We start from the raw sequence: 12,254 nt of genomic DNA on the forward strand, positions 1-12,254 counted from the left end.
TTTAGTCTGACAAACTTTTAATTTCATAATCAATTTTGTGCGAAAAGCTTTTAAAAAAAAATATTGGTTCCTTTTATACACAATATATAATGTTGAATTATGTGAAATGATATCACTTATGACCAAGACAGAAAGAGATAGATAGATAGACAGATAGATAGATAGATAGAGAGAGAGAGAGAGAGAGAGAGAGAGAGAGAGAGAGAGAGAGAGAGAGAGAGAGAGAGAGAGAGAGAATTTTAGTCATCACATTGCTTTTTGTTATACTTAATATCTACCTTATCTATCCCAGCAGGAAGACTGAAAAATGTCAAACCAGTTACGGATTCTTTTATGGTCATCAAAGTGGATAAGGACCTTCTAGAGACCAGCAAGAATAATCGACAGTTGACCAACCAGATCCATTCTTATTGGAAATCTGAAAATCACAATTTGGCCGTAGGAAAGTTTGTACGAGGTCAGAAAAGACCTGATGACGTCCCACCCACTCTAGACGCCTGGTTTACATTTGGTGGAGCTGCCGGCGAGGAGAGCCAAGGAGTAATCGATGCTTTCACAAGTAAGTCGTGAGTAACTTTGACTTTTGAAGTAAAGTTACGTTTTTCATGACTTGTATTTTTATTTAGATATCTTTTAAAAATGGTATTATCATTTTAAAAAGAAGACGGCTCAACAAGCCATTTGTATGGTGTAAAGTGAAAACAAGGCATTATGGAGTGCATTAAAGATGATTGATATAAAATTTGAAAATATGAAACGTTTCTTTTTTGCTTTACTGATACTGTATTTATTTCGTTTATTATGCATAAATCTAATTATGAATTTAATATCTTTATTTGTAATAATTGTATTTTTATTTGGTCTCCTTTTCGTCTCCTTTGATGTATCAGCGAAATATTTTATGTAAATAGATCCTTCTTGTTATGTACAGTGAAATTTATAAGGTTGATATGAATACATTGGGTGTTCGCCTGTGCTACAAGGATCTACTGAATCACATTGTTCTCACTTATTTACACAGGTCTATGTGTGATCCAAATTGTTATTGTTTTTGTTTCATTTGCATCGATATTTGCATATCATACAACTACACTGCTGTACTCTATGAAACAAGTAAACACCTATTTAAGATTTTGGTAAGAAAACTCGTCCTTCAAATATGGATCGATTAAAATTAACCCCAGCTTGGCAAAAAACTCTTAAACCTGGGACTTCGCGAAGTCCCATGTTTTAGAATCATTGACAAGATGATTATCATTTTGATCGATCGATAATATGTGAAGGACGAGTTTTATGGCCAAATATTTTAATACGTGTTTTTTTAAAAAAGAGTAAGGCGGTACATGCGTATCTATGTAAATCGTCTTCTTATTGTTTGTGATACAGAGTTATTAAATTGAAAATTTTGTGTAAGCTATTATCGATTTTTCTTTTGACCTGATAATTGAAAAAATAAATTATAAATATGAATTTTAAAATCGGAAAATGTTTCCTAAATAAAAGAAAGAAAAAAAACTTATGTTACTTGAATTTATTTTTTTTAATTGTGAACAATAGAGAGATAATAAAAGTGTGATATCAAAATACTGGTTCCAATCTGATTTGAAGTGTAAAACCAGTCTTCCGGATGATCGGTTACATACAATGTGCAACTGGTCCTCTGGTTTCAAAGTGATGTCATCTTATTTTCTTGCCTAAGTGAATGCTTGTCGACAATAAAGATCAACCGTCCTCGCTCTTTATGCATACACATCCTGCAACTACAATGGCTTTGCCACCTTATGATTCAATAATATGTATCCTAAACATTGCTTATACATTGTCCGGAGGACTGGTTACACACTTACGCGGGGTTTTGGACCGGAAAAGAGAAAGGCATGACGTCACAACTTCTATTTACCATCAGATTTTATTTATTTTTTTACCATAGGCTACTACTGATATACGAATAATTCAATTTGCAGGCTTTAAAAGCTCTGAGGAATATTACAATATAGAGGGCTCTGTCGGAAGTCGAGTGGCACAGCAGTTACAAAAGGGGGACAAGATACGGATCGGCATCAATGGCGTTTTACAGTCACAGGATTTGAAAGTACGTGGGTGCTCTTTATCATAAATCTATGATATAACATTTTGGCTTGCCGAGTTGAAAGACATTGGACATATTTACCAATGGCCAAAATGTGATTAATAATAATAAGGAAACTCAAGCTCGAGTAATGAATTGTCATATTTAATATTTATTTTGACAATATTCTTTTCTGAGATGTGCATTTACATATTTTTAACTTTGTCTAAACATGTTCAGCTAAATATTTTTCTTCAAAATATTTTAGATGTTTATTAATCTCATGATTCAAGTAAGAGTCTTTTCATTTAATTATTTCAAAAGAAAATATTTTATCTCTCATCCTTTATATATATATATATATATATATATATATATATATATATATATATATTATATATATATATTATTTGTGTGTGTGTGTGTGTGTATGTGTGTGTGTATGTGTATACTATTTCTAGTATAATTATGATCAACTTCTATAATATTGTTTCGAGCATTCGCTCTCATCATATATATATATATATATATATATATATATATATATATATATATATATATATATATATATGATTTCCTTTTTTTTATCTGTGTTTTGTTTACTGATGATACCAATCACTTCCATTACCTTACATTCATCAAAGTATTTTATTTCTTATACATCGTCTAAAACAAAAGCTTCTCTCTTTTTTTTATGTTCAACTTCATTACTGCTATATATGTTTCCGAAAAAAAAAGAAAAAGTTAAAATTATTTATTGATTCAAAATTTTTTCATTTTAAAGGTTAAAAAATGGAAAAAGGAAAATGCAGCTGAAAACGTGAATGACGAGCAAGAGGAAGAAAGACAGGAGGTAACACAAGAAAAAGAAAACACTGAACTAGTAGACGTTGCCATAGAGACAGAACAACGCGAAGATGAACCCAACGTTGTTGATGACGACGATGATTTTAAAGAGTTGAGGTAATCTACTAGTACTGAATGTCTGAAAAAGTGTATGAAGAAGTGCCAGACAAACCAGAGAAAAAAAAATACATGAAAAAAAAACATCCCAAAAAATCAGCCTGCCGCGATGGTTTTTTTTTCTTGTATTTTTCACTCTGCTTTGTCGGTCCATCTGTTTCATACACGCTTTATTAAATTAAGTTTATTTTACACCAGTGCTTGGTCCCTGATTTATCGCTTTAGCATTGAATGCGCGATCTGCATTTCTATTCTCAAGATAATCCTGTGACGCATTCGAGTCGATGTCTCAGTAATTCTTGATTCGATCACTGTGCACTGACGATGAACATGTCTTAAAAGCTTATGAAACCTGAAACTATTGTGTAGTCCCATATATATATATATATATATATATATATATATATATATATATATATATATATATATATATAGATATATATATATATACATACATATATATATATATATATATATATATATATATATATATATATATATATATTTGTATGTGTGTGTGTATGTGTGTGTACGTGTGCGTGTGTGTGTTTAAATTTTTATATATAAAAAGAATATTTTTGAGTTTGCATAAAAGCATCGAAGTGAAGTGATCTTATTAACACATTTTCACCAATGAATTATTCTTGGTTTATAAGTTTTCCTACAACTCAAAGACTTCGCTACAACTTTGAGACATACTAATGCATACTTTATTCCATTTCTATCTTTACAACTATCCAGGATTGATGATGCCCTGGGTGAATTACTAGAAGAAGAACCCAAAGAAGAGGAAAAGGAAATAGCTGCCAGTAAAACACCCCAATCACCAGTCGTTGAAGACATGGACCAGGGGAGAGAATCCCCGCCAAGAGAGACGATTCCCCTGAGTTGGGATGACCAGTGTCATAAGGCTGACGTTAAAGTGATCCACGCCCGACCCGTGACGTCCAAAGGAAGACCAAATGTAGGAAATTGTCCATTCATCTTCTGCAAATTTGATCATTAGTTTTTACATTGAGAAGGCACAACGGTTTACTTAAAATAAACACTATTTAGAATTGGTAAAGCAACAAAGAGTTTGTTAGAAGTGTAGCCATTGGAGTTTTGATATCCAATAATATACAGCATTGCTGCACATGAGTTACAACATGTCAAATAGATCATCATCATCATCATCATTGCCTTTTTCACCCTGGGTCAGGGTATAGGCCACAGACAAACAGTTTCCATCCTTCTCTATCCTGAGCTATCTTTTTATTATCATTCCACGTCTTACCACTTCTCTGTATATCAGCTTCTTTAATTCTTCTCCATGTTCCTCGTGGCCTTCCCCTTGATCTTCTGCCCTGAGGGTTCCAGTCCAATACTTTCTTTGTTATAGTGGAGTCGTTCTTTCTAAGATCAGTTCCTCAATAAGTTTTATATTTGATTATGATTCAGTTGTGTTCAGATGAATTGATGTTCTCATTACATTCATTTAATAAGTTTTACTTTGTGAGTTTTTATCTGTAACGATTTTCATTCTAATACAAATTTGGAACACTGGTTTACCCTGAGCGCACCTCTTTCCTCCCTACCCCCCCCCCTCTCTCTCTCTCTCTCTCTCTCTCTCTCTCTCTCTCTCTTTCTCTCTCTCTCTCTTTATCTCTCTCTCCCTCTCTCTCTCTCTCTCTCTCTCTCTCTCTCTCTCTCTCTCTCTTTTAATTTTTCATTTCAAACTTGTAATTTAGATCCTTTCACTTAAATGAAAAGCCAAATCCTTTGAAAAAACAAAACAAAACAACAACATACTAATTAGAAAAAGACGGCGAATAAAGAAAAGCCCACAAACCTTAAATTTACGCAATCGTATAAAGGTTACAATAATGCAAATGTTGCTTGAAGCTAAAAAAAAAAATAAAATAATAGGATGAAATAGAAGCTTCAATTAAGTTGATGATGGGTTTCCCCTTTGTTAACAAAACACAGTGAAAGAGACTGGATGGTGTGTTATGGCCATAACAACACCATCACATCACCTCTTATTTAATGACTTTAGTGTCTAATTCTTGTTTTTTTTTTCACAAAGGGGGAAACTCAAAACGTCCAAATTATCTGTATTCGTAAAACATATTGAAGCTAGATTCCATCTTATTATTGTTATTATAAGGTTAGAATTGATAATCATTTTCTAGCGTCGGTGTAATTGGGTGGTTTTTAAGTTTTCTCATAAAAGTATTTCCAAATCATCATATTTTGTCAACGCTTTAAATTTCAATAAATAATATGATCAGTGTTAACTGCGATAACTTTAACTCAAAAGTAAATTTGAAATCGTTTTGAAAGAGCAACGTCTTATAGATTTGAATAGATGTTTTTTTTTTTCGTTTTTGATCACGTTTGTGATTTTAAAACTTTTTTAAACAGGCAATGTCAGAAACCTATCCGGTGAAATTTGAAAGGCTGATCAGTAACGGCATGCGACCACGATTGTGCGACCAACCGAGGGATAGCGGATTTAAGGTCAAACAGAGAGCATCAACGCTTAAAGTAATTATTTTATAAAGTAATACTAGATCAATTGAAGAGGTCCAAATGTCAAAATTTGAATGCATATTATTTTTAATATTTCCAGAATAAAAAAAAATAGATATATGCCTTTTTGGTGATTTATATAAATAATTCAAACTGATATTGCTACTTTCACATAATTGCAGGTCTGATAACCAACTGCTTTTTTGGGCTTGTTTTAACATTGTTGTAATGGACAATATTATGCATTTATTTGAGAGTATGTCTTAGTACAGCAACAGGACCAAAACAATTTGGGCTATCAGACCTGCAAATAAGTGCACGCCAAACGATAGGGATCCGTGCATATTTCACAATCAATGTGCAATTAGCAGGTCTGATAGCCCAAAGTGTTATGGGTTCATTGTTGTAATGGAAATACTCTCAAACCAACGCAAAATATTGTCCATTGTAGCCATGTTAAATCAAACTCATTATTGCGATCGGTTATCAGACCTGCAAATATGTGCACGTCGTTTACAGTACATTGAAATGTCCTCTCTTGAATGACATTTTAAGAAAATTTAAGCTTGTGTTTTAAAGAGCCATTCCTTTAACAAGAACTTAAAATGTTATTAATTGAAACATTTGAAATGATAATCCATTCTAATGTGATACGCATAGTTAACTAAGATATATTGATAATACTAGTACTTATATTTTATCTGCTTTTTTTTAGAAGATAACATCATTTCATACTTTACTTACAGGACAAGAAAGATGGACGTTCAAGCGCATCGAAGATTAAAGTTGTTTATATCGACCCTCTCAATCAGGACGAGGATAATAAAGTCGACTCGATGTCGGTTGAGGAGATCATCAATAACCAACTCAACTCCAGGACAAGGGGCGATCACCCCAGTAACAATACCATACATAGAAAATCACCACAGGATGAATCCGGCATGGCTGGAGTAAACGGAGATATCAGATTTATCCAGAAACCTCCGAAATTGGTTGGAATAAGAAGTAGCTCTCGTAGTAATAACAACAGCCGGCCATCGTCTAATTCGAGTGACAGGGGCATTACAATATCCAGTCCCAAGCTTAAAACCATTCCAGTGAATTCATCCCACCCGCCAAATGCCAATACTAACTTGAGCATTACCACACCAGGCGCCAAGAATGCTGGCCCCATTAGTGAAATACCAAGGGCTGGAAAATCAGCGGGGAGAATTTCCCCCAGTAAGTCTCTTCATCGCTCTGGTGCAGGTTCCGGTAGCAGTATCAAGTCTGGGCCGATGCCAGGAGAGCCGGAATACATCAAAATTACGTCCCAGCTGATGGCGGGTAGCCCTTCTCCTTCCAATTACAGTCAACAAATATCATATCAATCCTTTGTCTACCAGCCTGGTAGCAACACTCCTAGGGATGAGCCTCAATCTCCAATAGAACCCAAAACGGACATCTTCTCTAATTACGCTGATGTTGAATTTGTCAAAGAAAGCTTCTCTCACATGATGGACTATAATACAGGAAGTGACGTAACGAGACATAATGCTAAAGATGTTATAGGAAACGATATGAACAATAATGATGACGTAGGTTTTGCTGGTGATGAGGATCCGAATAATCGAAGTGTGCTATCGGACTCTCCTGCTCCCACAACTGTAGCCATCAGTATTCCAACAGCTGACGAATTGTCTGATAGAGAATCCCCTACCAATTCGCCTTCTAGACAACAACTTAGCGACGGCGACGATGACATGACCTCAAAACAAAGGAGGGAGAGAGATCTAAGAAATGAACAAATTAATCAAATTACTGATCTGCTGGGAGATGTTATCGTCAATAAAGAGAACACTAGTGAAAATAATTGATCAAGATATAAAATCTTCAAACAAAATCACTTTCATTATTATTTATTATGGAGACTTTGTAACAGAAAACAAAATAAGGACATTAACTACAATGTTTACATTTTTCTTAATCTGCTATTCTTTGTCAAATCAGATTTTGAAGAAAATATTGTCCAAAGAACTTTTACTTCAATTATGAATATAAAATAAACATCAACTTGCCAATAGAAGTCTCAAATATGAAACGTCAAAGAAGTTTGAGTTTGAACATTTTAGGGAACTTGAGGGTTACTTTAGCGATTGATATTTGAAGTTTATGTTTGTCTGGCCAAAATGGAAAAAAAAATGTTCTGTCAGAGTACAGCAGAGATTAACAAATCTATGGTTTTTAAATTCCATAATCGATGGGTCTTGGACTTTTATTTTATAGTCTTCTAGATATGGATACATTATTAGATTTCTCTTGATAAATGCAGCACTGTTAATTTGCTTGTCCAGGACGTTTGGTAGACAAATGCTTATATTTTATTCAAACGATCTAATTGGCTTATGTTTTATACTTCATGTTTGAAGTACAAATCTATAAATACCCTGCATGCGGTATAATTTGTTCAAAAAAGCTTAACACAGATATAAATAGTGAAAAATAAATAAATGGATAAGCTATATCGCATAGTGTGCTAGGATCATGCAACACAAATGGATTGCGGTTTATGAATTTATAATGGGTAGAGAATGGCACTGATATACGTCTCCTCATATTAATAATAAACAAAGGGTACTTCCATTTGTTATTTATGAATTAAATAACATTGCCAATTTGTGTTTGGTGAGATATTTTGGTGATTTTAAAACGGGGGATGAATTATGCATGATTGAAACTAAAAATGGAAGGGGGGGGGGGGGGGGGAGGGCGAAGTGGCCGAGTGGTTAAGGCATTGCACTGTGACCCGTAAGGTCCAGGGTTCGAGCCCCACTTCAGGCACTTTCGTTTATTTCCTTGGACAGGATTGTTAACCCCCAATTTGCTCACTTGGACAACAAGAGTGATTCCTGTTGACATCAGACATCTTGTTTAATGAATTATCTATATTCCTTCGTGGAATGTCAAGGCGACGATATCTTATGATGTCGTGACGGAAAGGCACAATTATATATATATATATATATATATATATATATATATATATATATATATATATATATATATATATATATATATATATATATATATATATATATATATATATATATATATGGGGAGACGATGAGCCAGTAAAAAGGGATATCTGTAAGATAGAGAGAGAGAGAGAGAGAGAGAGAGAGAGAGAGAGAGAGAGAGAGAGAGAGAGAGAGAGAGAGAGAGAGAGAGAGAGAAAGGTGTGTGTGTGGACACGGAAAAATATATAGATCGATACTAAGGCAGAAATGAAATATAGAGAAGAAGAAGAAGAAGAAGAAGAAGAAGAAGAAGAAGAAGAAGAAGAAGAGAGAGAGAGAGAGAGAGAGAGAGAGAGAGAGAGAGAGAGAGAGAGAGAGAGAGAGAGAGAGAGAAGGAAGGAGGAATTTTCTGTCTCATTTCTTGAAATAATCATATTATTAGACTGTAATCGTATATTGTATGATAGAAACGTATTTTGTCTTCCAGCGCAGGAATGATGCACATTGTTGATTTTTATTTCAAGTTTCGTTTCACTTTGTGTATAGTTTTGTTACCAAAGAGTTTTTCATTGTAGGTTAGAGTTACGTTAAGTTTTAGGTTTTAAAGGTTCGCGCAGTTGATGAATACATAATGTTTTAATATGACAAACTTTTTTGTTGCTATGATGATATGTAATATAATAAATAATGACGTTTTCTAATTTATACCATGGCCATGTTGCTTAATTTATTGTTGGGAATCAGTCTTTTGATTTAACTAAACCAACACGTGGTTCCTAAATGGAATTTTGGTGGTTGGATGCGAACATTTAAAAAATGGCAAAATCAGCTCTAGAATCCTTTCTGTTCGATGACTTGGTCGACAGAATGCTCATTACACTATCACATGGGGTGGGTAGGGGGGGGTGATCCTGGTTTGAGCCCCGTTTTTGGGTTCACGTTTTCTCTTTACGCAAGTAGTTTTACCCCAATCAATCATTTTGAAGCGGTTCACCGAAGCAGACGTTTTGATATACATTCCCTTGTGAAGAATATAGGCATTAAATTGTCTCAACTATCATGACCTCTTTGGCGTAATGGTAGCACGTCTGACCGGTAATTAGGAGGTCTGAGGTTCGATCCCCAGTCTGAAGACTGATTTTTTAAAAATGTTTTTATTTCTTGTATTTTTCTTTTTTGTTTTGTCTGGCGCTGTTCCAAATATGCTTTTTCAGGTCTTTATCTTACACCAGAGCCTGCTCCTTAATTTTTCTATTTGATATTTTCACAAGCAAGGGATTCTCGGTCTTTCACTGCATGAATGGGTTGCATTTTTACTTGTGGATTAATTACATCCCCCTTCTAATTCAGTGTTACCACTTTGTTGTGGTGAAGGGACTGAAACGCATAACCAAATGCAGGAGCGAGACAAGATGGCAGATGACAAGGCGGCCTTCACCTACATCTCGTGGCAGGCCCTACAGGGGATGCATTCTGGTTTACATGACTGTAATCTATCCGTGTGTCGGAATGAAACGTCTATTTCAAGATAGTTGTGGTAGCGTTTGGCTACACCTCCAAATTCATTTCGTTAACCCAGCTTCGAAAGTCTTCCTCCGCCCTAGGCCCTGAGGACTGATTCATAACCACCTTCAAGTTTAGTTACTGGACAGTGAAGGACGATGTGATCACTGGTCTCTGGAGCTGCCTGCCATTTCCGGCAGGAATCACTGTTCCCAAGTTTCCATCTGCACATTCACACACACACACACATACACACACACACGCACACACATCTGCACACACATCTGCATATTTCAAGATCAGCAATACAGTTACGTACAGTTTCCCGGTAAAGCCTGAATATAACACACGAAGATTAACAATAACTCTGCACATGCAGAGGAATGGAAGTAATTTATTGATTATGCCCCTTTTTAGCTTGCTCTTGATAAGTTTCGTTGCTTTATTATAGTCATCTTTCCTTATTATATTCTTCGGTACACCCCCTCCCTCACAACACACATACATACACACACGTAAGCACGCTCATATACACCCGCACACACACACACACACACACATCACACACACATACACCATACAGACACATTCACAAACACTACGAGCGCGCATGCATGCTTATAATTTGGGAACCTTATCAGCAACGGTGATATATATATATATATATATATATATATATATATATATATATATATATATATATATATATATATATATATATATATATAATTTTTTTTTTTTAATTTTAATTTTTTTATTTTTTTTTATTTTTTATTTTTTTTATTTTTTTTTTATTTATTTTATTTTTTTTTTAACTCTAAGAATTCTGTACTAACTGCTTTGATGTTTATATCCATTTTAGACGCCTTGGCTGACCCCTCGTCTTCTTTTCTTCATTCCATTGTCTCATCATCCACCTCACGCGTGCCTATATTATTAAGCCCGAGGGCCCGTAGCACGCGTGAGTTGAATATAGTCAAGAAAAGACGCAGTCATTTACAAGCGAAAATGAATGAAATTAAACGTAGTCTAGTCCACCGGATCCATCCATTATTTATTCAAAAAGGATTCAGGTTTGGGAATGTATGATATGTTGATGGTCATTTTTTCGCCCGATATTCGAAGTAAAAGTTCACTTGCCGAAAGGAAAAAAAAGTTGGTTTCTTTTTTTTTTTTTTTTTTTTTTTGTAGATTATGATCGAAAACTCATAATTTCCTCTGGGATTATTACAGTGTGATCGTGGACACACACACACACACACACACACACACACACACACACATATAATATATATATATATAATATATATATATATTATATATATATATATATATATATATATATATATATATATATCTATATATATATATACAAACGTCTACATATTTACAGATCTGATACCCCAAATTGTAATGGCTCATTGTTGTAACGGCAGTTCTTTCAAACCAACGGCACATATTGTAACAACGTTAAATCAAGCACATAATTGCGGTCGGTTAATGAACCTGCTAATATTATGTGCACCAAGATAGATATCCATAAATCGATAGGATAGCACGGCTGGACCATCCTTCATTGTCACACACATGTGACCAGGTTCTTTCTCATCCATTTCCAAGGACGAGGACAAAAAAATGATCAATAGTTTTTATAGAGTGAGAGCAAAATTGACGGCCTTTTATTTTAGCCAAGACAATTATTGATCTGATATTATTTTTAAAAAAATTTTCACAAAAAAAAAACAAAAAACATAATGACTTATTCACATACGCACACTCACATACACACACATACACACACACATACACCCACACACACTCACACACATAAACACGTCCGCGCGGGGCTGCATTTGTACAAAACACGTATTCACACATGCATTCTACAAAGGTGTTGCTTAATTTGAGTATAATAAATTCATTATCACCAATTTCAACCATGAACAAGCAAACGACTAAAACAAACTAATACATGTTACCGGTGAGATTACGTAGTCCCGCAAACTCAATATGTAGAACAATGGCTTTTATCTCACGCGAAGAGACCGGTTTTGATTAGTCAACATTTTTTTCTTACCCCTCTGTTCACCTTGCATTGATAAGATAGCTTGGTCTGGTAGGTTTGACGGAAAGTACTCTTAGCTTGGTCTGATAGGTACTCCTTTGCTATTGACTTGCGTCTATCATCATGTTTGTTTTCGATATAGTTG

The 12,254-nt window shown here is 34.5% G+C and overlaps 1 protein-coding gene across 5 annotated transcripts in view; it reads left to right on the forward strand.

Moving 5' to 3' along the window:
* LOC144962795 (uncharacterized) overlaps window positions 1-7,620 on the forward strand; it is a 45,252-nt gene extending 37,632 nt beyond the window's left edge. For all 5 annotated transcript variants that reach the window (XM_078896053.1, XM_078896055.1, XM_078896054.1 and 2 more), the window contains 6 exons: window positions 293-559; window positions 1,965-2,092; window positions 2,853-3,031; window positions 3,773-3,995; window positions 5,438-5,560; window positions 6,292-7,620. In XM_078896053.1, the coding sequence (XP_078752179.1) occupies window positions 293-559; window positions 1,965-2,092; window positions 2,853-3,031; window positions 3,773-3,995; window positions 5,438-5,560; window positions 6,292-7,401 (2,030 nt within the window). In that variant the 3' untranslated portion in view covers window positions 7,402-7,620. The remainder of the gene's footprint in view (window positions 1-292; window positions 560-1,964; window positions 2,093-2,852; window positions 3,032-3,772; window positions 3,996-5,437; window positions 5,561-6,291) is intronic.
* The last annotated feature ends 4,634 nt before the right edge of the window (window positions 7,621-12,254 follow it).

Source organism: Berghia stephanieae, chromosome 1, assembly GCF_034508935.2.
Source record: "Berghia stephanieae isolate SIO BIC M18660-M18661 chromosome 1, UCSD_Bste_1.3, whole genome shotgun sequence".
In the NCBI taxonomy this organism is placed as follows: Eukaryota; Metazoa; Mollusca; class Gastropoda; order Nudibranchia; family Aeolidiidae; genus Berghia; species Berghia stephanieae.